The sequence below is a fragment of the Lagenorhynchus albirostris genome, chromosome 14 (genome assembly GCF_949774975.1).
Source record: "Lagenorhynchus albirostris chromosome 14, mLagAlb1.1, whole genome shotgun sequence".
Taxonomy (NCBI): Eukaryota; Metazoa; Chordata; class Mammalia; order Artiodactyla; family Delphinidae; genus Lagenorhynchus; species Lagenorhynchus albirostris.
Genome location: NC_083108.1, coordinates 38008395 through 38033787, shown reverse-complemented (window position 1 = coordinate 38033787; position 25393 = coordinate 38008395). Strand labels below are relative to the sequence as shown.

At 47.5% G+C, this 25393-nt stretch overlaps 1 protein-coding gene across 11 annotated transcripts in view; it reads left to right on the top strand.

The window, feature by feature from the left end:
* The first annotated feature begins 14290 nt into the window (after nucleotides 1-14290).
* Nucleotides 14291-25393, top strand: part of MOCOS (molybdenum cofactor sulfurase) — a 57450-nt gene continuing 46347 nt past the window's right edge. For 7 of the 11 annotated variants that reach the window (XR_009534679.1, XR_009534678.1, XR_009534680.1 and 4 more), the window contains exons 1-4: nucleotides 14291-14460; nucleotides 20889-20978; nucleotides 22327-22393; nucleotides 23272-23916. Coding sequence is in view for 6 of the 11 variants with exons in the window: in XM_060120878.1 (XP_059976861.1) it covers nucleotides 14319-14460; nucleotides 20889-20978; nucleotides 22327-22393; nucleotides 23272-23916 (944 nt within the window). In the remaining 5 variants the exon portion in view is untranslated. Of the gene's footprint in view, nucleotides 14461-16297; nucleotides 16354-20888; nucleotides 20979-21237; nucleotides 22238-22326; nucleotides 22394-23271; nucleotides 23917-25393 lie in introns of those variants that run through there. The other 4 variants (XM_060120875.1, XM_060120876.1, XM_060120879.1 and 1 more) reach the window with 4 other exon arrangements.

The window sequence follows — 25393 nt, the reverse complement described above, 5'->3', positions numbered from 1 at the left end:
AATCACCTGAATTTCTGTGAAGTTGCAAGGATGAGTCACAAGAGGAAGGATGAAGTCATGAGCGTGAAGGATGTGCCCCAGGGAGAGGGCGCGATGGGAACAGAGGGCAGAAGAACACACCAGAAAGACAGTGTTGGGTGTGCCTGCTGAGCTTTGGGAGGCTGCCCATGAGAGCTGAGCACTTGGGAGTTGGGTGGAGAGAGGTTAAGAGAGGGTGTGGGAGAGCCTGCGAAGACTGGTGGGAGAGCCAGGCCTCTCCTGACCCTGTGGGAACATGAGCCACCTGGCAGACTGCCACTTTGCACACTGTACGTAGTAAAGAGCTGGAAGGAGGGAGGCGAGGATTTTCTTGGTGGGAGTTTATGCTATTATCTAACATGACATTTTACTTCCAAAGAAGTTAAGTGATACTTAGTCTAAATGAAGGTTTTTAGACCAGAACTATCCAGTATTTCTAGTCCAACAGAAATATAATGTGAGCTACCTATGTACTTTAAACTTTTCTGGTAGCCACATAAAGTAAAAAGAAAGAGGTGTAACTTATTTTAATGACACATTTGTTCAAATCCAGTATATCTCAAATAGTATCATTTTAATATAGTCAATATAAAAAATTATGGAGATATTTTACGCTTTCTTCTGTATGAAATCTTTGTACACTACAAATTGCATTTTACACTTACAGCTCATCTCAATTCATACTAGCCACATTTCAAATGCTCACTAGCCACCTGTGGCTAGTGGCTATACCCATATTTGGACAGTGCAGTTCTAGACCACTGAATCTGTATAAACTTGTCTTACACCCTTAGGGCTGTGTGTGTGCATGTAAGCGTGTATGCACCAAGGCAATGAGCACCTGAGCTTCTTAACCTCAGAAACCAGGATGCTCTGAAGTATGATTTCTTTGCTTATCTGCTGAAGGATCTGAGTCTTCCCATTGGCACACAGCAATTTGTTCAGATCCTGCGCACATGGGATTCCAGAGCAGATTCAGTGGACTAACAGTCCTTTAGAGCCTTTTCCAGCACGGAACTCAACCCCCTAAGGTCTCCTGAAAGCAGGCCTAGTCTTAGACCAAGTTCATGGTTGGTTGTTGTTTTGCCAGTTGTAGATAGACAGTTTTCCCAAGTTGTCCTGAAGCATCTTCCTCAGTAATCACGTGTGTAATTAATTCAGTTCAGTAAGTGTTCCCAGGACTTGCTGTACATTTGGACAGTATATTGAACTTCATACACATACACTGTACTTTTACCATGATGGTCTTCATCTGCTAAAGGAGAACACTTTGAACCATACTGTAGTAGTTCATAACATCTAAAGCAAAAGGCAGTCTTGCAGCTTTGCTGTGGAGTTGCTGAGGAGTATTTCAGAATCCCTGACCTGCCCTTCCTTGTTTTCCCTGATAATTTCATTTTTCTGCCTGAGTCACAGCATCAAAGCTCAGACTGATGCCAAGTGCCAACCTAAGCAGTTGCTATCTTCTGACCTACATGACTGTCCTAGATGGAGGAGACGTGATTGGGTTGTGTTCCCAGCACATGTTTACCTTGGGCAACAAGGAGCCAAATCACTGTCTTCCCAGTAGCCTCAGGGGGGGCAGCCATGGTTATTGGTTCCAAAGGCAGACTGTGGGAATTTGAGGGAGTCTCAAATACCATACTGTCTTGATTACTGTAGCTTTGTAGTATAGTCTGAAGTCAGGGAGCCTCCAGCTCCATTTTTTGTTCTCAAGATTGCTTTGGCTATTCAGGGTCTTTTGTGTTTCCGTACAAATTGTGCAATTTTTTGTTCTAGTTCTGTGAAAAATGCCAGTGGTAGTTTGATAAGGATTGCATTGAATCTGTAGATTGCTTTGGGTAGTAGAGTCATTTTCACAATGTTGATTCTTCCAATCCAAGAACATGGTATATCTCTCCATCTATTTGTATCTTTAATTTTTTTCATCAGTGTCATATAATTTTCTGCACACAGGTCTTTTGTCTCCTTAGGTAGGTTTATTCCTAGGTATTTTATTCTTTTTGTTGCAATGGTAAATGGGAGTGTTTTCTTAATTTCACTTTCAGATTTTTCATCATTAGTGTAGAGGAATGCCAGAGATTTCTGTGCGTTAATTTTGTATCCTGCTACTTTACCAAATTCATTGATTAGCTCTAGTAGTTTTCTGGTAGCATCTTTAGGATTCTCTGTGTATAGTATCATGTCATCTGCAAACAGTGACAGCTTTACTTCTTCTTTTCCGATTTGGATCACTTTTATTTCCTTGTCTTCTCTGATTGCTGTGGCTAAAACTTCCAAAACTATGTTGAATAAGAGTGATGAGAGTGGGCAACCTTGTCTTGTTCCCGATCTTAGTGGAAATGGTTTCAGTTTTTCACCATTGAGGATGATGTTGGCTGTGGGCTTGTCATATATGGCCTTTATTATGTTGAGGAAAGTTCCCTCTATGCCTACTTTCTGCAGGGTTTTTATCATAAATGGGTGTTGAATTTTGTCAAAAGCTTTTCCTGCATCTATTGAGATGATCATATGGTTTTTCTCCTTCAGTTTGTTAATATGGTGTATCACGTTGATTGATTTGCGTATATTGAAGAATCCTTGCTTTCCTGGAATAAACTCCACTTGATAATGGTGTATGATCCTTTTAATGTGCTGTTGGATTCTGTTTGCTAGTATTTTGTTGAGGATTTTTGCATCTATATTCATCAGTAATACTGGCCTGTAGTTTTCTTTCTTTGTGACATCCTTGTCTGGTTTTGGTATCAGGGTGATGGTGGCCTCGTAGAATGAGTTTGCGAGTGTTCCTCCCTCTGCTATATTTTGGAAGAGTTTGAGAAGGATAGGTGTTAGCTCTTCTCTAAATGTTTGATAGAATTCGCCTGTGAATCCATCTGGTCCTGGGCTTTTGTTTGTTGGAAGATTTTTAATCACAGTTTCAATTTCAGTGCTTGTGATTGGTCTGTTCATATTTTCTATTTCTTTCTGATTCAGTCTTGGCAGGTTGTGCATTTCTAAGAATTTGTCCATTTCTTCCAGGTTGTCCATTTTATTGGCATAGAGTTGCTTGAAGTAATCTCTCATGATTTTTTGTATTTCCGCAGTGTCAGTTGTTACTTCTCCTTTTTCATTTCTAATTATATTGATTTGAGTCTTCTCGCTTTTTTTCTTGATGAGTCTGGCTAATGGTTTATCAATTTTGTTTATCTTCTCAAAGAACCAGCTTTTAGTTTTATTGATCTTTGCTATCATTTCCTTCATTTCTTTTTCATTTATTTCTGATCTGATCTTTATGATTTCTTTCCTTCTGCTAACTTTGGGGTGTTTTTGTTCTTCTTCCTCTAATTGCTTTAGGTGCAAGGTTAGGTTGTTTATTTGACATGTTTCCTGTTTCTTAAAGTAGGATTGTATTGCTATAAACTTCCCTCTTAGAACTGTTTCTCCTGCATCCCATAGGTTTTGGGTTGTTGTGTCTCCATTGTCATTTGTTTCTAAGTATTTTTTGATTTCCTCTTTGATTTCTTCAGTGATCACTTCGTTATTAAGTAGTGTATTGTTTAGCCTCCATGTATTTGTAGTTTTTACAAATCTTTTCCTGTAATTGATATCTAGTCTCATAGCATTGTGGTCAGAAAAGATACTTGATACAATTTCAATTTTCTTAAATTCACCAAGGCTCGATTTGTGACCCAAGATATGATCTATCGTGGAGAATGTTCCATGAGCACTTGAGAAAAATGTGTATTCTGTTGTTTTTGGATGGAATGTCCTATAAATAGCAATTAAGTCCATCTTGTTTAACGTATCATTTAAAGCTTGTGTTTCCTTATTTATTTTTATTTTGGATGATCTGTCCATTGGTGACAGTGGGGTGTTAAAGTCCCCTACTATGAATATGTTAACTGTCGATTTCCCCTTTTATGGCTGTTAGTATTTGCCTTATGTATTGAGGTGCTCCTATGTTGGGTGCATAAATACTTAACAATTGTTATATCTTCTTCTTGGATCGATCCCTTAATCATTATGTAGTGGCCGTTTTTTTTTTTTTTTTTGCGGTATGTGGGACTCTCACCACTATGGCCTCTCCCGTTGCGGAGCACAGGCTCCGGACGTGCAGGCTCAGCGGCCATGGCTCATGGGCCCAGCCGTTCTGCCGCATGTGGGATCTTCCCAGACCGGGGCACGAATCCGTGTCCCCTGCGTCGGCAGGCAGACTCTCAACCACTGTGCCACCAGGGAAGCCCTGTAGTGTCCTTTTTTGTCTCTTGTAATAGTCTTTATTTTAAAGTCTATTTTGTCTGATATGAGAATTGCTACTCCAGCTTTCTTTTGGTTTCCATTGGCATGGAATATCTTTTTCCATCCCCTCACTTTCAGTCTGTATATGTCCCTAGGTCTGAAGTGGGTCTCTTGTAGACAGCATATATATGGGTCTTGTTTTTGTATCCATTCAGCCAGTCTGTGTCTTTTGTTAGGAGCATTTAATCCATTTACATTTAAGGTAATTATCGATATGTATGTTCCTATTCCCATTTTCTTAATTGTTTTGGGTTTGTTATTGTAGGTCTTTTCCTTCTCTTGTGTTTCTTGCCTAGAGAAGTTCCTTTAGCATTTGTTGTAAAGCTGGTTTGGTGGTGCTGAACTCTCTCAGCTTTTGCTTGTCTGTAAAAGTTTTAACTTCTCCATCAAATCTGAATGACATCCTTGCTGGGTAGAGTAATCTTGGTTGCAGGTTTCTCTCCTTCATTACTTTAAATATGTCCTGCCCGTCCCTTCTGGCTTGCAGAATTTCTGCTGAAAGATCAGCTGTTACCCTTATGGGGATTCCTTTGTGTGTTATTTGTTGTTTTTCCCTTGCTGCTTTTAATATGTTTTCTTTGTATTTAATTTTTGACAGTTTGATTAATATGTGTCTTGGCGTGTTTCTACTTGGATTTATCCTGTATGGGACTCTCTGTGCTTCCTGGACTTGATTAAGTATTTCCTTTCCCATATTAGGGAAGTTTTCAACTATAATCTCTTCAAATATTTTCTCAGTCCCTTTCTTCTTCTCTTTTTCTTTTGGGACCCCTATAATTCGAATGTTGTTGCGTTTAATGTTGTCCCAGAGGTCTCTGAAACTGTCCTCAGTTCTTTTCATTCTTTTTTCTTTATTCTGCTCTGCAGTAGTTATTTCCACTATTTTATCTTCAGGTCACTTACCTGTTCTTCTGCCTCAGTTATTCTGCTATTGATCCCTTCTAGAGTATTTTTAATTTCATTTATTGTGTTGTTCATCATTGCTTGTTTCCTCTTTAGTTCTTCTGGGTCCTTGTTAAATGTTTCTTGCATTTTGTCTATTTCCAAGATTTTGGATCATCTTTACTATCATTATTCTGAATTCTTTTTCAGGTAGACTGCCTATTTCCTCTTCATTTGTTAGGTCTGGCAGGTTTTTTTCTTGCTCCTTCATCTGCTGTGTGTTTTTCTGTCTTCTCATTTTGCTTATCTTACTGTGTTTGGGGTCTCCTTTTTGCAGGCTGCAGGTTCGTAGTACCCGTTGTTTTTGGTGTCTGTCCCCAGTGGCTTGTGGGTTGTGTAGGCTTCCTGGTGGAGGGGACTAGTGCCTGTGTTCTGGTGGATGAGGCTGGATATTGTCCTTCTGGTGGGCAGGTCCACGTCTGATGGTGTGTTTTGGGGTGTCTGTGGCCTTTTTATGATTTTAGGCAGCCTGTCTGCTAATGGGTGGGGTTGTGTTCCTGTCTTGCAAGTTGTTTGGCATAGGGTGTCCAGCACTGTAGCTTGCTGGTCATTGAGTGAAGCTGGGTGTTGGTGTTGAGATGGAGATCTCTGGGAGATTTTTGCCGTTTGATATTACGTGGAGCTGGGAGGTCTCTTGTGGACCAGGGTCCTGAAGTTGGCTCTCCCATGTCAGAGGCACAGCACTGACTCCTGGCTGTAGCGCCAAGAGCCTTTAATCCACACGGCTCAGAATAAGAGGGAGAAAAAGTAGAAAGAAGGAAAGAAAGAAAGAGGATAAAATAAAGATAAAATAAAATAAAAAATAATTATTAAAAAAATTTTTTTTAAGTAAGGAAAAAAAAACAAAAAACGGACGGACAGAACCCTAGGCCAAATGGTGAAAGCAAAGCTATACAGACAAAGTTTCACACAGAAGCATACACATACACACTCACAAAGAGAGGAAAAGGGGAAAAAATAATAAATCCTGCTCTCAAAGTCCACCTCCTCAATTTGGGATGATTCGTTGTCTATTCAGGTATTCCACCGATGCAGGGTACATCAAGTTGATTGTGGAGATTTAATCTGCTTTTCCTGAGGCTGCTGGGAGAGATTTCCCTTTCTCTTTGTTCACACAGCTCCCAGTGCTCAGTTTTGGATTTGGCCCTGCCTCTGCGTGTAGGTCGCCGGAGGGCGTCTGTTCTTCGCTCAGACAGGACGGGGTTAAAGGAGCAGCAGATTCGGGGACTCTGGCTCACTCAGGCCGGGGGGAGGGAGGCATACGGATGCGGGGCGAGCCTAGGGCGGCGGAGGCCGGCGTGACGTTGTACCAGCCTGAGGCACGCCGTGCGTTCTCCCGGGGAAGTTGTCCCTGGATCCCGGGACCCTGGCACTGGCGGGCTGCACAGGCTCCCCGGAAGGGGGGTGTGGATAGTGACCTGTGCTCGCACACAGGCTTCTTGGTGGCGGCAGCAGCAGCCTTAGCATCTCATGCCCGTCTCTGGCGTCTGCGCTTTTAGCCTCAGCTCGCGGCTGTCTCTGGAGCTCCTTTAAGCAGCGCTCTTAATCCCCTCTCCTCGTGCATCAGGAAACAAAGAGGGAAGAAAAAGTCTGTTGCCTCTTCGGCAGGTCCAGACTTTACCCCCCGGACTCCCTCCCGGCTAGGCGTGGTGCACTAACCCCCTGCAGGCTGTGTTCACGCCGCCAACCCCAGTCCTCTCCCTGCGATCGATCGGACTGAAGCCCGAGCGAGACTCAGCTCGCTCCCGCCCACCCCGGTGGGTGAGCAGAGAAGCCTCTCAGGCTGGTGAGTGCCGGTCGGCCCTGATCCTCTGTGCGGGAATCTCTGCTTTGCCCTCTGCACCCCTGTTGCTGTGCTCTCCTCCGCGGCTCCGAAGCTTTCCCCCTCCGCCACCCGCAGTCTCCGCTCGCGAAGGGGCTTCCTAGTGTGTGGAAACCTTTCGTCCTTCACAGCTCCCTCCCACTGGTGCAGGTCCCGTCCCTAGTCTTTTGTCTGTGTTTATTCTTTTTTCTTTTGCCCTACCCAGGTACGTGGGGATTTTCTTGCCTTTTGGGAGGTCTGAGGTCTTCTGCCAGCGTTCAGTGGGTGTTCTGTAGGAGTTGTTCCACGTGTAGATGTATTTCTGGTGTATCTGTGGGGAGGAAGGTGATCTCCGGGTCTTACTCTTCCACAATCTTCCCCCTCTGTCCAGGGCATCAGATTTGTTTTCTTGTTTTCCATAGCACCTAGCACAAGGTAGCTGGCCCTGTGTACTGTCAGGTATTTGCTGAATTCAAGAATAAGTTTGATCGCACAGATGGCTGGCTGGTGGAGGAAGCATTCTTCAGTGTAATCCACTGGTCAGTAAATAGGGAAATTGGCATCAGATCCTTTCCCTGTCTTGGTGGCATAAAGAGGTAGGGAACAAAGAGCAGGAAGGAGATGTCAACCCAGAAGGGAACAAGAAGGGTGTGGTTTGGCCCAGTCCACCCACCCTTGAATGATCAGGGAGAAACTGGGCCCCCAGGAAAAGGGCCTCAGCTGTGGGTCCACCCACCCTCTCACTCCTGTGGTCTGCCTAGTACTCGGGGCGGAGGGCCGGGTGTTGTTTTGAACATGAGTCTGGATATAATGGAGCCTTGTTCCCAAACATGGTGATTTTGAGCTGCCCTTCTAGCTTCTGTTCACAAAAAGGGGAGGGAGCTTCCTGGGGTTTTCTGATCTTTTTTTCCAGGGCTCTCAAGTTGTTTCTGCCAGAGCTTCCAACCTCCAGGCTCTGGAGAGAAACCTGCTCCACTTCTGTCTCTCCTCCTGCTCTGCAGGCCTTCTGATTTCTCCGGTGTCAGGATATCTAGGTCAGCAGGTTCTCATTGTTAGGGAGGTATGCATTTCACTTCTGGCAGGAAGCACCAATTTCATCATCCAAACTAAATTCAACCTCCTCTGAAACACCGACCCCATCTCAACTACTTGGCAGAAAATATGATCCATCATAATTGGCAACTCCCAACTACCTCCATGATCAAGAGGCCTTGGGGGTTTTAGTCAGTGGAAAACCTCTACCCTTCCTTACCATTTAAGACTGGACCGTTATAATGGAGCTTCCATCCCCACCAGCATAACAGAAATGGTCACTTAGGTCACTGCATATCACCGAACCAAGCAAGTTGCATAATCTGATCAGTCCTGTCCTAACTGGCTTTTCAGCCTTAGTTACCACCAATGCGCTCTCCTCTAGCTCTCCTCCCATCTCTTTGACTGTACCTTCTCATTAGTCAGTGACATGGAGGCAGGTGATCCTTAAATGTCACTGGCCTCAGACACAACTCTTCCCGTCTCTCCTGGACCCCAGCCATGCTCCTCTGCACCGTAGGGTCTGCCCCACTCTCTTGCCTCAGTCCCCATCCCTACCCCTCATCCGCTACCACAGGCTGTGCTCCAGCCTCACTGAAGTTCCTGCTTTGGGAATTTTCTGAGCCTTTTGCACCTCCAGGCCATTGTACATGGAATGCTACCTCCCAACCCAGGACCCTCTGGAGTCCTAGGTGGAGGAGGCTCAACCTTTTGAAGGAAGGCCCCTTCTTGGGCTCTGCAGCACAGAAAGGCGACCTGGCTGTAGAGCCATCTTCTTCACTGTCCCGGGGGCCTCTCAGCCCAGAGGCTGCCTTACGGACTGTTGTCTTCCCAGCACCTACCATGTTCCTAGCAGGGAGCAGCTTCCCAACGAACATTGAATGAGTGTCCCTGCCAAAGCACATTTTCATCTGCAGTAATTAAGCCTGGACAGTTCCAAGAGGTTGTAGCTGGTTTCCCTGCCCCCAACTCCACCACCCCATCCAGCCTGGGCACAGTCATTAGACAGTTCGGTCGAAATCACCTCTTGGGGACACTTTCTTGCTCAGAAATCTTCGGAATGAAATTCTATTCCCTTAGACCGACTTAAACCTGCCTCTCAAAACCTGCCCCCAAACCTGCCCCACCTCCTTCCTCAATCCCCACAGACTCTAACTCTGAGAGGCACTCACTGAACTGTTGCCGAGTGATTGAATGAATAAATACTGCATGAATGAATGTCTCCTGTATTGTGGAGATTCTCAAGAATGCAGTCCATTGCCAGGGAACACATCATCCTGAGTACAGAACCAGGCTGAGTGGGATGGTCCAGGGCAGAGCCTCACCAAGGGGGAAAGATTTTAAGACAAAATTGGGGCTGTCTACCCAATCTGGCTATAGACATATTTTTCACAGTTCTTGGTTGAGAGAGGGGTGTCTGGAGGAGCTGAAGAGCTGTTTCACTACAAAGCTGTGAACTTTGGGTGCAGAGGCTGGCTGCCTGGGACCTCAGCATGGACCAGCTCAGGCTATTCCAAGGTCCCAGGGCCAGCAGATGAAGCAGTGGTAGGCCTATAGTACAGGAGTTCATTGAACGATGAACACGTGTAAGACATTCACTGATGGGGACTGGAGGTTCTGCTTCAGGCCGGGCAAGAGCGAGCAATCCGATTTCTGACAGTCTCTTTGTGGCAGTAGAGGCCCAGGGAATCTTGGTGAAATGCACTTGAAGGTGCCCATTAGAGACTGAGGCTCCCGATGTCCCCACCCACCCTTCTTTACTGTGGCCCAGATCACAGGCTTCCTCCTTTGGGGTGCCTTCCCTGGACTCCCTGGTTGGAAGGAGCTCCTTTCTCTCTTCTCTCCTGCCATTCTACACTTGCATCCTGGAGCGAAGCAACAGGGCGCTCAGCCCCCATTGTCTGTCATTTCCCTACGAGGATGTAGGCACAATATCTTCACACCCTCCTGAGCACACAGCCCCCTGGGCAGAGCCAGGGGCTTAAAGATACTTCTTGACTAAGTGGTAATTCAGTGGTTTTTAATGACCTTATGGGTTCGGCACTGTACATCAAAGGACACAGTCAACAGAGTGAAAAGGCAACCTACAGAATGGGAAAAAATATTGCAAATGATAGATCTGATGAAGGGTTAATATCCAGTCTATATAAAGAACTCCTACAACTCAACAATAAAAAAACAACCAAGGGCTTCCCTGGTGGCGCAGTGGTTGAGAGTCTGCCTGCCGATGCAGGGGACACGGGTTCGTGCCCCTGTCCGGGAAGATCCCAGATGCTGCAGAGCGGCTGGGCCCGTGAGCCATGGCCGCTGAGCCTGCGTGTCCGGAGCCTGTGCTCCTCAACGGGAGAGGCCGCAACAGTGAGAGGCCCGCGTACCACAAAAAAAAAAAACAACCAAGTTGGGGGCAGAGCAGGGGGGAGCAAAGGACTTGAACAGACAGTTCTCCAAAGGTGATATATAAATGGCCAATAAGCACGTGAAAAGATACTCAACACCACTAAACATTAGGGAAATGCAAATCAACAACACTGTGAGAGGCTGCCTCACACCCAGTAGGATGGCTACTGTTACAATAACAAAAACCTAACCAAACCAAACAAAACCAGAAAATAACTATTGGTGAGAATATGGAGGAATTGGAGCCCTTGTGCACCATTGGTGAGAATGTAAAATGGTGTAGCTGCTATGGGCAACACTATGGCAATTCCTCAAAACTTAAAAATAGAACTGCCGTATGATCCAGCAATCCCACTTCTGACTATATATTTCCAAAAGAATTGGAAGTAAATTCTCAGAGAGATACTCATACACCCATGTTCATAGCATATTTGCAAGAGCCAAGAGGTGGAAGTATTCCAAGTGTTCATCAACAGATGAATGGGTCAAAGAATATGGTATATACATACAGTGAAACATTATTCAGCCTTAAAAAGGAAGGAAATTCTTAACACATGCTGCCCCATGGACATTATGCTGAGTGAAATAAGCTAGTCACAGAAAGACAAATACTGTATGATTCCACTTATATGAGGTATCTAGAGTAGCCAAATTTGTAGATACAGAAAATAGAATGGTGATTGCCAGAGGCTGGGGGAGGGGGAAAGGGGAGTTCTTATTTAATGGGTATAGAGTTTAAGTTTTGCAAGATGAAAAGAGTTCTGGAGATTGTTTGCACAACAGGGTGGTTCATTCCTTCCCGTACCTGATATTACTGAACTGTGCACTTAAAAATGGCTAAGAGGGGTAAATTTTATGTTATGTATATTTTAACACAATTAAAAAAAAATTTTTTTTAAAGGAGTTCTGACTTGGCCCATTCAGATTGTTCCCTAGCAAGTTTGTCCTAAAGTAACACCCTTGTGGATTTGTGATTTGTTACTTGGCCACATAACATCTTGAGGAGAGGTACTCCTTACATTCCCAGGGAAGTAACCTAGGCCCTCACTGCTCAGGGTGCAGTCCAAGGACTCTAGTGTCCACATCGCCCAGGCGAGTCAGAAACACAGAACCTTAACCACCACGCCCCCCAACTTAATCAGAATTTGCATTTTAATAGGCTTCCAGATGATTCTGGCAGGTTAATTCCTGAAAGGGCTGGCCTCAAGGAGATCCTCGGGGAGAAGTAGCGCATTAAAAGGAGGGGTGAGGGGAGCATCAACCCCCAGCACTCTCCCCAACTTAGAGGTGGGGAGGCGGAGGCCCTGAGGACCACCGTGGCTTACACTGGAGAGATTGTTGAACACATTGAACTGGTTGGGCTCTGGAGACTGACTTCCCAGGCGCTAGCTTGTCCACCTTCTTCTAGCTGTGTGCCCTCGAGCAAGTTACTCTACCTCTCTTTGCCACAGCTACCCCACCTGTAAGAGCCACCTCATAGATCTGTTTATTTAACTGTTGAATAATTAGCACAGATAAGAGTATACATGTGCCCAGTGCAGTGCCTGCTCCTGTCGGTACTGTTGCCAGAAGTCAAATTTAGAGGTTAGAGTGCAAGGGAGTGAGGCCAAGATGCCCAAGGTTCCTGCTCCAAGTATGGCCAAACGGTATGCCGCAGGGAGGTGGTTGGATGGTGAATGCTAAGGGGCAAACTCGGGCATCCATCCATCGTTAACGTTCATTCCTTCCAGAGTAAGGTCCTGGGGATTCTTTTTTAAAAATATTTATTTATATATTTGGCTGCGCCGGGTCTTAGTTAAGGCATGTGGGATCTTTTTTCGTTGCAGCATGCAGAATCGGGGATCTTCAGTTGCGGCATGTGAACTCTTAGTTGCGGCATGCAGGATCTAGTTCCCTGACCAGGGATCAAACCCAGGCCCCTGCGTTGGGAGCGTGGAGTCTTAGCCACTGGACCTCCAGGGAAGTCCTGATCCTGGGGATTCTGCAGTGAGTGAGACTAGCTAGGGCGGTCTTCAGGCAGGGGCCACCTAGGCAAGGGGAAGCCTAGGCACCGGCTGTAGCACTGCAGCCCGGTACCCAACGGCTCTGGCCTGGGACACAACCCGCCTCCCCGACCCCCAGGGTCTTTCTCAGACCTGGTATTGGGGGCTGAGCCAGGAGGGGCTGGTGGGCCACCAGGCAGCAGAACCCTTGCTTTTTATACAAGCAGAGGCTGGACCGGGGAGTCTACTCCACGCATTGTCACACATCCCAAGGTGCCTGCAGCGCCCACACGGGGTGACTGAGGGCCTGGCTGTAGCACAGGCAGTGTACTTGTGGCCTGTGTGCCCTTCCCACCTTGTCCCACTGCAGCATGCTTTGAGAGCTGAGACAGAAAGGAAGGGGGCAGAGCACAAGCATTAAAGGAATGACACAACCATTAAGAAGAACAGGAAGTGACAAAAACTGGTTAGAACCTACTAGGCTCAAGATGGCGGAAGATTCAACTTCCAGTGGGCCTTAAGCCTCATTATACTCTCATTGTAATACATTAGCATCTGCTAAACGACACACCCGTGCCATGACAGTTCCATAAAAGACCAAAAGTGGGTGCTGCCCCAATTCCCGAAAATCCCTGCCCCTTCTCTAAGATAGCTAGAATATTCCTCCCGCTCATAGCCTATGAAATTACCCAGCCCATAAAAACTAAACACCCCATATTTCCCTGGCACCTCTCTCGCCTCCTGAGACGAACCACACTGTGTACGGAGTGTGTGTCTGTCTAAATAAACCTTTCACTTTACTATGGCTAGCTCTTGAATTCTTATCTGCACCGTCTGCCCCAGGAATATGACTTGGGATATGACCAAGACCACCCTCTCACGCCCCATTTTTCCTACAACAGAGCCAGTGGTCCATTCCTGGGGCCCCACCTTCGGTCCCCAAAGACCCGAATCTGAGTCCTCACTTAAGCCTCCAGACTTTGCCGCCCTCCGATGCGGGTTCTGCACAGCCCTCCCCTCACCTCGGGCACCTTTCCTGGGCCTCCAGTACCTTTCACTCCACCCCCGGAAGCCGGCCCCCCCCTGCCCACCCGCTTCCACACTCACACTGGGCCGGGCAATTCCCGCCCGTGGGTTTGGCCCGCCTCTCCACACTTGAGGCAATGGTGTCCTGGGATGCAGGCCCCTGGCGGACCGGGGAGGTGCTTTTGCTTGGGTCACACTGGAGCTACCGGGTCCCGACGGTGCCCACCTGCCGCGACCTTATTAACCAAACTCATCGGTCCCCAATCTTTTTCCTCTTCCACCTTTTGCTCAGCCACATTCTCAGAAACGCCGAGCACACGCCCCACTGGGGAACAGCAATTGGGGAAGTCTCCTTGCAAACGCCCCGCCCCGCACACTGGGGTTCCTCCACGGAGAGTGAGGCTCCCGGGCGCTGCGCTGGACTCGGGCCAGGGAGAGTCGGCGGGGAGGATCGCCAGGTTCCAGGATGCCCAGCAGCAAAAAGCAATTCATTGCATCTTGCATCAGCCTCTCCGTGGTACCGTAAACGAGAACTTTGTGTTCCAAGGGTCTGGGGGTGTCTCCGTGGACTCCGTTGGAAAGCAGTTAAAAGAGACAACCACTGGCACTCCCTCCCCCTGCCCCCAGGTGGGAAAAGGGCAGAAAGCAGTGAAACTCCGTGAGTCAGCGAGCCCGGGGCAAGCCCGGCCTGCCGGGAGAGGCGCCGCCCCTCGGCGGGGACGTGGTGCCACTGGCTGGCCGGGAGGCGCGGCCGGGGCGCGGCGGGGCGGAGTCGCGGCGGGCGGGCCTCGGCGTTTCCCCGGCGCAGCCCGCTTGGACTGCGCGGCGCTCAGGCCTGGGTCATGGCTGGCGGGGCCGAGCAGTCGGGGACCGAGCTGCTGGCCTTTGCGCAGTTTCTGGACTCGAGCCCGCAACCTCTCGTCTACGGGTACGGCCGGCGCAGCCTGCACGAGCTCCGGGCGCGCGAGTTCGGCCGCCTGGCAGGTGAGACCGGCGGGGGCAGCTGCGCCGGGCCTGCCGGGAGGCCGTGGGGGACACGCGGTTTCTAGAACCGACGTGGAAGGAACTTTTGCTCCCGGCGGGAGCAGCGTTACCTCATTAGGGACCCATTTTGAATCAAAAGACCTGGAGGGATGTGTCCACGAGCTCTCTTTGTGGGCGCGGCTCCCTGAGGTCCCATCTGCAACCCCAAGACTTCTTGCTCCTTATACTTTCCAGGGATGTAGGACCAAAGTGGTCCTTTGCCACCTGTCTCCGCCCTCTGCGAAAAGGGCTGAGGATTCTTTTTGCCTTCGCTTGCCACGAGACACCCGGCTCTAAAGTTCCAACTGGAACCGGGGTTGCAAAATGCAGGAATGCCAGGCGGCCGTGACTGTTCGGGTGATTGCCCGGGGACAGGAGCGGTGCACGGGCGGCCAGCTCGCGGGGTTGGGACCGCGACTCTGCGGGCGCGCGGGTTGGAGACCGAGGGGCTGCGGCCGCCGGGCAGGAGCTTCCCGAGGCTGCGCTCCAGACTCCGCTGGGATGGCTCCCAGCAGTTTGTATTTTCGAAGTCTCATTTTTCTCACTAGTGTAGGCAGAACAATGACTCGGAAGTCCAGCTCGCTGGGGTACCTGAAGAATTAGCAAACCGTGCAATTTGAACTTTAAGTACAGGACGAGCCAGTACATTGGATGTGAGGACCGGGATCTTATCGTGCCTTCGAGTTCCGCAAGGCGTAACAGGCAGGTTAACTTGGAAGACAAACTTGATCTGGCCAGTGGTCCTCCCAACCCACTGCTGCAGGGCGGGAGGGCGTTCCGCACCGGGTCGGGACTCATCCTTTTCCAGCAACCTTCTGTGAGGGGCTTCACCAAGCCTTAGAAGGGCGTGCTGTTTGAACTGGGAGGGGTGCCGGGTAAGTGGGCAGGTCGTGGCGCCGGGCACTGGGATTTGAGGTGTATTTATTCTGTCGTGGTGAACAGTTGGTGCCGCTTGCCTGCTTGTGGCAGAGCAGCAACCATGATTCATGTTTCAGTTATCAGGTAGCTGACTTCAGCTCTTTGGGTCATTTTCTCATGTTCCGGAACGTGATTCCCCCCCGCCCCTTTGGGAGATTTAAGGGCTGTGCGCTCCTCCTCGAGTGGCCCCGTCTGTACTTAAGTAGGGAAGCTCAAGGGAGGAGACAGGGGCCCTCTGGCAGCCTCTCTTCACTCCCTCTCTGATCTTCCTAGCTGCCCATTCACCTGCTGGAGACAGTGCCCCCTCTGTCTGTCTGTCTGTCTCTCTCTCTCTCTTTCCTTTTCTCTCTGAACTTTTTTGGTTATAGAAACTTCCTACCCACAGAAATAGAGACGCCTATAGAATGAATACCCACAGGGGCAGAGGACTTGAGAAAGTCTCCCCATTCTTTTTAAGCAAATCCCAGAAGCTGTTATAGTACAGTAGGTAATTATTTCAGCATCACTCCTCCTTAATCCCCTAATCCCCTCCAGCTCTCATCCCTCACACCCATCATTGGCTGACCTCTCCCCTCAACACTACCCTGGGAAAGTAGAAAGTAGATCCCTCCTTGTTTCCTTCTTGTCTCTCAGAGAACAGCACCCTTTTCCTCAAATGTAAAGTTTAGATGTGATAGCCAGGATCCCAGGCTGGCCTTCAGTGCCCTTTAACATCTGCTGTAATTGTGACAGTGTTCTGTGATTATCTACCTACCTATCTATCTAGTACAATTTCCCAGCATTTCCTCTACATTATGCTTGAAGTAGACGTTGTGGACTATAAACTCACCCTTACCGCTGCTGGGGGTCTAGGAACATAGCCCCCTCTTTTTTCACACAGAAACAAACCAACCAGAAGGAGAGCAGGGAGAAACAAGCAAACCAAACCACAATAACGTAAGATTCACCTCCTCTTTCTATCCCTGACCCCTACCCACCCCCAAAGTTTTCTTGCAGGTTTGAGAATTTGTCTGGTTAAATGGTTGCTCTGGATAATTAAATGCTTAACCTGTAAGTGCTGAAATATTTTGCATAACCCATTGGATGGGAATGTCCTTGTTTTGGTGAAGGGAGCATATTGATTACACAGTTGTGGTTCAAGTGGTTCTTAAAGCCTCTGGGTGCTGACTGATGGTCACTCACCCTGCATGGAACCAAGAACTGAAGGTGCATGAGCCAGAAGAGACCCTGGAATTCCCTTTCTTGAAGACCTAATGCTGATTGGTTTGGGGGTCGTTTGCCTACTTCTTCTAATAGTGACACTAATGCTCCCCATGAGCGTCTCCCTGATGCTGGGTGGACAAATGCCTTTCTTATGGTGTGGTACCTTTCTATTTCTGAATCTTTAGTAAATGAGAACATTATTTTAAAACTAATTTTTTTGGCTAGGTAATACATTTAACATGGTACCAAATTCAAAAGGTGTCAAAAGAGGATGAAGAATGCCCAGGGAGCACCCCCAACTCCAGTTGCCACCACTATGGCCACCCCAGAGTCAACTGCTGCCCTCTGTGTCTTGTTTGCCTTTCCAGTGCTTGTCTATATTTATATGTGTGTGTACATGGGTAGTTTTTTTTTTTTACATAGTTGAGCCATAACATGTCTTACCACCTGACGTAGTTAATATTTATTTGTTTATGGTCTTTCTCTGTCGTTATCATACCAGCTTCTATTTTGTCTGCTGTTATGTCCCCAGCACTTAGAACAGTGCCTGGAACACCGTACATGCTCAGCAAATATTTCTTGAATATAAAAACACTCAATAAGCTAGGAATAAAGGGAAATTTAATCAACCTGATAAAGGCCATCTACAAAAAAACCACAGCTAACATCATACTTACAGGTGAAAGAATGAAAATTTTACCATTAGGATCAGGAACAAGGCAAGGACATCTCGTCTCACCACTTCTATTCAGTATTGTGCTAGAAGTTCTATCCAGGACAATTAGGCAACAAAATGAAATAAAATACATCCAGATTGGAGAGGAGGAAGTAAAGCATCTCTACTTGCTGAGAGTATAATCTTGTATACAGAAGATCCTAAAAAATCCACACACAAAGCTATTAGTACTAAAAAAACAAGTTCAGGAAAGTTGTAGGATAGACGGTCAGGATACAAACATCAATTCAATTTCTATACAGTATCAATGAACACTATGAAAGTGAAATAAAGGAAACAATTCCCAAAGCATCAAAAAGAATAACATACACAGCAATAAATTTATCAAAAGAAGTACAAGACATACACTGAAAACTACAAAATATCATTGAAATAAAAGAAGACCTAAATAGGGCTTCCCTGGTGGTGCAGTGGTTGAGAGTCCACCTGCCGATGCAGAGGACATGGGTTCGTGCCCCGGTCCGGGAAGATCCCACATGCCGTGGAGCGGCTGGGCCCGTGAGCCACGGCCGCTGAGCCTGCGCGTCTGGAGCCTGTGCTCCGCAACGGGAGAGGCCACAACAGTGAGAGGCCTGTGTACCACAAAAAAAAAAAAAAAAAAAAAAAGACCTAAATAAATGGAAAGACATCCTGTATTCATGGATTGGAAGACTTAATATTGTTAAGATGGCAATACTCCCCAAATTACCTACAGATTCAATGCAATTCCTATCAAAATCCCAGACAGTTTTTTGACAAGTTGATCCTAAAATTCATATAGAAATGCAAAGGATCCAGAATACCTAAAGCAATCTTGAAAAAGAACAAAGTTGAGGGACTTCCCTGGTGGCGCAGTGGTTGGGAATCTGCCTGTCAATGCAGGGGACATGGGTTCGAGCTCTGGTCCAGGAAGATCCCACATGCCACGGAGCAACTAAGCCTGTGTGCCACAACTACTGAGCCTGTGCTCTAGAGCCTGCGAGCCACAACTACTGAGCCAGCATGCTGCAACTACTGAAGCCTGTGCGCCTAGAGCCCATGCTCTGCAACGAAAAGTAGCCCCTGCTCGCCGTTAACTAGAGAAAGCCCATGTGCAGCAACGAAGACCCAATGCAGCCAAAATATAAAATAAAATAAAAATTACTGAAATAAAGAGAACAAAGTGGAAGGACTTACACTGCCATAAAAGTAAAGGTAAGTAAGATTTACATAAAGTTATAGTAATCAAAACAATGAACAATGTGGCATTGGCCTAAGGATAGATACATAGACCAGTGGAGTAGAGTTGTAAGACCAGAAATAATCCCATACATCTATGGTCAATTTATTTTCAACAGGATGCCAAGACTATTAAACAGGAGAAAGAATAGTCTCTTAAATGGTGTATCCACACACCAAAGACTGAAGTTGGACCCCTCTTCAACACTGTATTAAAAAATTAACTCAAAAGGGCCAAAGCCTAAATATAAGAGCTAAAAGAATAAAACTCTTAGAAGAAAGCATAAGTATAAATCATCAGGACGTTGGATTAGGCAATGGTTTCTCATGACACCAAAATTACAAGCAACAAAAATAGACAAATTCGACTTCATCAAAATTAAAAAAAATTTTTTTTCAATGGCTATCATAAAGAAAGTGAAAGAACAACCAACCAAATGGGAGAAAACATATGTCCACACAAAAACTTGTATACAAATATTCATAACAGCATTATTTATAATAGGCAAAATTGGAAACAACCCAAATATTTATCAACAGATGAATAGATAAACAAAATATGTGGCATATCCATGCAATGGAATACTATTCAGTCCCAAGAAAGGAATGGAGTTCTGATACATGCTACAATACGGATGCACTTGAAATTATTATACTAAGTGAAAGAAGCTAGACACAAAAGACCACATGTTGTATGATTCATGTATATGCAATGTCCAGTGTAGACGGATCTACAGAGGCAGAAAATAGATTGGTGATTGCCAGGGGCTAGGGCTGGGTGGATCTGGGGAGTGAGTGGTAATGGGTATGGGGTCTCTTTTGGGGATGAATGAAGTGTTCTAAAATTAGATAGTGGCCATGGTTGCACGACTTTACGAATATACTAAAACCACTAAATCATAAACTTTAAAATGGCAAATTTTACAGTATGTGAATTAATCTCAATAAAGCTGTTATAAAATAAATGAAAAATCCATCCTGCACAAAACAAAAAATATTTGTTAAGTACATGAAAGAATCTATTCATATTGTATGTTCTTGAAAACATATCTTGGAGTTTGTTCCATGTCAGTACTAGATGGCTGTATTCAAATTCTTTATTTTAAATACATGTTGATAGATATTTAAGTCATTTCCAACGCTTTGCTCTTACAGACAGTGCTGCACTGAATGTCCTCACTGACAGACCATTTCACAATTTATAAGACAGATTCCTGGAAGACAAATTGCTAGGTCAAGGGAGTTTGCATTTTTAAAGCATGAGCGATATTGCTAAATTTCTGTCCATAAAGAAGTTGCACCCATTTACCCTCCTACCAGCCGTGTAGCAGCGGACCTGTTTCCCCACACCCTCACCCATACAGTGAGTTATCCTTTTGATCTGGGGCAATCTGAGTGGTAACGCTTGGTATCTCACTGTCATCTAAATTTACCTTTCTCTGTTTATGAGAGAGACTGGAAAGACCACAGCCATTCCCAGTCATCTCCGAAGCTGTCACAGCTGTTGTAGGGTTGAGGACTTTGGAACTCACTATGGAAATGTAGAATCAGGGCTTGACAGCCTGGGAAGCTGCGCGGAAATTCCAGAAGAGGGTGTGTGTCATAACATGAAATAGCTTTGCCATCCTGAAGCATGCACGTCCGCTGGGCTTCTCCTCTGTGCGGGCTGCTCTCCCAGGTTCAGAAGAGAGCTGGTTCATCAGGAAGGCTCTCAGGGCTCTAAGGGTCATTAGATGTCGAAAGTGCAGTTCTTCCATTGCTCATGCCTCCACTTGAATTCAGAAGCGCACATCAAGGGGGAGAGGGATGGGGGAGGGAAGGACTGGGAGTTCGGGGTTAGCAGATGCAAACGAGTATATACAGGATGGATAAACAACAAGATCCTACTGCATAGCACAGGGAACTGTATTCAGTATATTGTGATAAACCTTAATGGAAAAGAATACGAGAAAGAATATTAAAAAAGAGCATGGGGCTTCCCTGGTGGCGCAGTGGTTGGGATTCCGCCTGCTGACGCAGGGGACGCGGGTTCGTGCCCTGGTCTGGGAAGATCCCATATGCCGCGGAGCGGCTGGGCCCGTGAGCCATGGCCGCTGAGCCTGCGCGTCTGGATGACTGTGCTCTGCAACTGGAGAGGCCACAACAGTGAGAGGCCCGCATACCGCAAAAAAATAAAAAAAGAGCATGCATGTCAAAAGGCTGGGAGAAATCAGGGGCCTGGTGTTACGTCTAAACACATCATATGGGCGCTGGTCAGGGTCACACAAACTAGATCTAGGTGAGATGAGTGGAGTACCTCTGAAGAATCCCAGCTTTATTTTGCGTTTTCTTTCAGGAACTGTCTATCTTGACCATGCAGGAGCCACGCTGTTCCCGCAGAGCCAGCTTACAAGCTTCACTAAAGATCTCATGGAAAATGTTTATGGTAAAGAAAAACACAGCATAACTGATTTTGCACTGAACGTTAGCCAACTACATTCAGCTAATATATCTCTGCTTAATAAAATGTCACATTAACAGGCGGGGACAGTGCTGAACACACAAAGCTGAGTAAGCCCCGTGAGAGAGGGGGTCAGTCCCTGTAGCACATGTGCTGCTGGGTGGGAGGGACTGCCTCAGGGACACACAGGTTACTTCCAGAAGAAGGGGTCAGTGGCAGGAAGGGCACGGGGTGCTGTGTTTGGTGGTGGGATGACCCTGTGGGACCAGCACAGTGCAGAGGGTGGGACAGCAGGAGGAACATTCATTCATTCACCCTGTAAATGTTTATTAAGCCACTCTGGTGTTGGGGGCATGGTGCTGTAATGGGAACAAAGTAATACAGTCCCTGCCTTCATGGACTGTGGTCTAGTAAAGACAAGACCTCAATCAAGTGATCGCCAAATAAATGTTAAAAAAAAAAGAAAAGAAAAATAAAGTAGTGTAAAATGTAAATAAAGTAAATTATCAATTGAGCAAAGGGCTGTGACCAAAAGGCCCCGGCACTACGGGGGTCTGTATCTGCAGAGTGACGGTGAGTTGGCAGCGTGAGTGTCACAGAAAGCTTCTACAGGAGTGGGGCGGATGCTAGAGGAAGAGCAGGAATTCACTCGGAAAAGAGGAGAGGGCAGATTAGGCAGGAGGAACAGCGTGAGCCAAGACCCTCCAGCCCAGAACCAGGGAGGGGAGGAGAGCGGTGCAGATGTGAATGGAGAACTGCGGAGGGGCAGCATACAGTTAACTTCTTCCACCTGGTATGGGTTTTAGTATCTATAAAATAGCTCAAAGGATAGGGCCCGGAATCTTATCTATAGCCCTTGAGGAGGAACTAAAGGTTCTTGACTTTGTTTAATGGCTAAACCATTATTATTTTGTCTTGCTTGACTTTTCCTTTCTTACTGCATTTTCTCACTTCCCTGATTAAGTTTACTGTTTGAAACTTGGGGAAGGCTGGGTCCTATGATATTTTTTTTGGTTAAATTTTGAGAAACTGAGGGAGACGATTTTGGAGGAACACAAAAGGAGAGACTATAGGGCTTCCCTGGTGGTGCAGTGGTTGAGAGTCCGCCTGCCGATGCGGGGGACACAGGTTCGTGCCCCGGTCCGGGAAGATCCCACATGCCGTGGAGCGGCTGCGCCCGGGAGCCACGGCCGCTGAGCCTGCGCGTCCGGGGCCTGTGCTCCGCAACAGGAGAGGCCACAACAGTGAGAGGCCTGCGCACCGCAAAAAAAAAAAAAAAAAAAGGAGAGACTATAAGTAGTGACCCAACGGCTTTGTCTTTGTAACCTGGCAGGTAATCCTCACAGCCAGAACAGCAGCAGCAGGCTCACCCGTGACACGGTGGAGCAGGTGCGCTACAGGTGAGCAGCAGAGGTGCCAACTTGTGTGGCACCTGTGGGTGGATGGACTTCCTGCCACCTGCCTACATCCCACAAATCTTCTGAGCTGGTTTCAGGAAGATCACGTTCAGCTAAATGGCCACACATGCACGCTGACAACCATCAGGGTCAGAGGACAGGAAGGTGAGGCTGAGCAGGTGCAGAGCGGGGCCGACCAGAAGCACAGGTAGGCACCTCTGAGGTGCCCAAGCTGTTGTGTGTGGCTCTGGGCTGGTGCCAGGGTTCCTGGGGGCCAGAGTGACCCAGGTTCCTAAGTCTTCTTTTCAGGGAGAAAAAAAAACGCTTTCTCTGTTTTTTTTTTCTTTTCGTATTTCAGATTTAGACATCTTGTTTTTTCAGTTTTCCCCCCTTTACTAATATTTGCACATAACAAATTAATTAGTTTTTGGCAAATAATTTAGGTGGTACCTAAAGATATTTGAATCTATACAATTTCAAATTATTTCCAGTTTGAAAATGATACTCTTTTGCTATAGGGTTGCCCGTATTAAAAGCAGTGTTAAACAAGTTGATGATTGAAAACTTGTTATGATAGAGCCAGACAGTAGACCGAGAAGGGGTGTTTTCAACTGAGTTTAAGGTAGTTGTGGATTTTTGTCTTCTCCATTTGGGGGTGGGGATTTGGGAGGCTGGGTGATTTTGCCGGTTTGCACCCATTTGCCATGTCTTCCCACAACTTCCTCTGCCCCTGCCCTAACTTCACAATGTGGCAAACCCTATCTGGCTTTTTCCTAGCTCTTAAGGTAGACAGATGTCGTATTTAGTTGAAATACAACTAGCTCCAAACATTTAACACTGGAGGGAAACCAAGGAGTTCCGTGATGCTGTGCCTCTTCCAGGATCCTGGCACACTTCCACGCCTCCCCAGAGGACTACACTGTGATTTTCACGGCCGGGAGCACAGCTGCTCTTAAACTGGTGGCAGAGGCTTTCCCGTGGGTGCCCCCAGGCCCGGAAAGCAGCGGGAGTCACTTCTGTTACCTCACTGACAGCCACACGTCTGTGGTGGGCATGAGGGAGGTCGTCGCGGCCATGAACATCACTTCCATCCCAGTCAGGCCAGAGGACATGTGGCTGGCGGAAGAACAGGATGCTACCGCTGCCAGCGACCCCGACGGCCAGCCTCTGCATCTCTTCTGCTACCCAGCTCAGAGTAACTTTTCCGGGACCAGGTACCCCCTGTCCTGGATAGAAGAGGTCAAGTCCGGGCGGATGTGCCCCGTGGGCGGGCCTGGGAAGTGGTTCGTGCTGCTGGATGCGGCTGCCTACGTGGGCACCTCGCCTCTGGACCTGTCGGTTCACCGGGCAGACTTTGTCCCCCTCTCCTTCTATAAGATCTTTGGCTTCCCCACTGGCCTGGGCGCCCTGCTGGTGAATAGCCGCTCAGCTCCTCTGCTGAGGAAAACCTACTTTGGAGGAGGCACGGCCGCTGCATACCTTGCAGAAGAAGACTTCTATACCCCCAGAGAGTCGGTGGCTGAAAGGTAACCCGGCGATGAGAGTGGCCGCTGGAGCTCAGCAAGGCTCGGGTCTGGCCTATGCCACCTGTAGGATGGGGCAAGGGAGGTGCTGGGTGGCAGGGCCCGGATCCGGGAGTCAGAGGTCAGCTGGAGCTGCCACAGCGGGCTGTGAACTCTGCCCTGTGTGTGGGCTTCTCCACAGCTGTGGGAGGATGAGGGCCTGCAGGGAAGGGCTGCGAACAGAAGAGATGAAGGCCTTCCAGGGAGTGAGGAGGATGGGCCCCAGGCCTTTTGCCACAGCACTGACATGAGGGGGCAGCAACTGAAGCAGTGATTGAAAAGGATGGTACCGTTTGGAACAGGTGTGCGTACATGTGGACAGCATAGCTGTATTTCAGCAGCTAGTATCAGCTCAGCTTGGTGTCTAGTCAGCAAGAGGAAGCAGTTAAATCAGAGGCCACCAGACTCGGGGGCACAGCTAGCAGCAGCCTCTGTGAGCCTCCCGGGGGTTACCAAGGAAGTTTGAGGGCTGGCAGCTCCTTGCCTGGGTTTGTTGGTCTATGTGTCATTCTCAGCGTGCAGGGGCAGGCGGTGTGGCTCGTGCCCAGGAATCCCCCAGATGCCAGTGGCTGGGGACCGTAAGGTTGAAGGTATGAGAGGGTGAAAAGGGCAGCTGACCCAGGGTTCTGCTGGGTCCAACAGTGGGAGATACCGTGAGGTGGGGGTCAGGAGCTGGTCACTCTGCTGGTGCCTGAGAAGGCCCTGGGGCCTGTATGGGAAGGTGGCTCAGATGCCCTGCAGACCCAGGTGCAGACTCAAGGGTCCTGCAGGTAGGCGCATGGTCCCGGCAGTAGAGTCATAGTCTAGAGTGTAGGTTCTGGAGCTGGATCGTTGGGGAGTGAATCCTGGCTCCACTGCACACTGTTTGTGGGAATAGGAGCCTGTGACTTGATCTCTGCACCTCATGTTTTTCCTATAAAGTGCATCTCTAAAAGGATACAGTTCTTTAGAGCTAATATAGGTGAAGCACCAAGGTTGAGTTGGCATCAATAGGCTATGAGGCTATCTGATGTCTCTTTCATTTAGGACTTCTCCATAGTTGCGTGATTCTAAAACAGGAAAGCTAATGTAAAACCTTTTGAATCCAAGCGTGATAACGTAGCATATAATATAAGCAAGTGAGAAAAGAATGACAGGCACAACATCATGTAAATTAAAGGCAGAACAAAATAACAACCCAAACTTTATTTAGTCAGTAGGGGCACCTGAAGACCTAGAGGAGTAGGGCAGCTCATTACAGGCACGGCATGAGTGGGCTGGGCTGGACCGGACCTCTTGCCTTCAATTTGGGTGAATCGCCTTATAGCAGGTGCTGTACCAAGATTCGCAGAAAGCTGAATGTATTTATTTACCATTAGAAGCTTCATATTTTTCGTGTGAACCTAGCACTAGAGCTTGAGATTTACTACCGAACTCAAATGTTTCTTGAACATGCATCTGA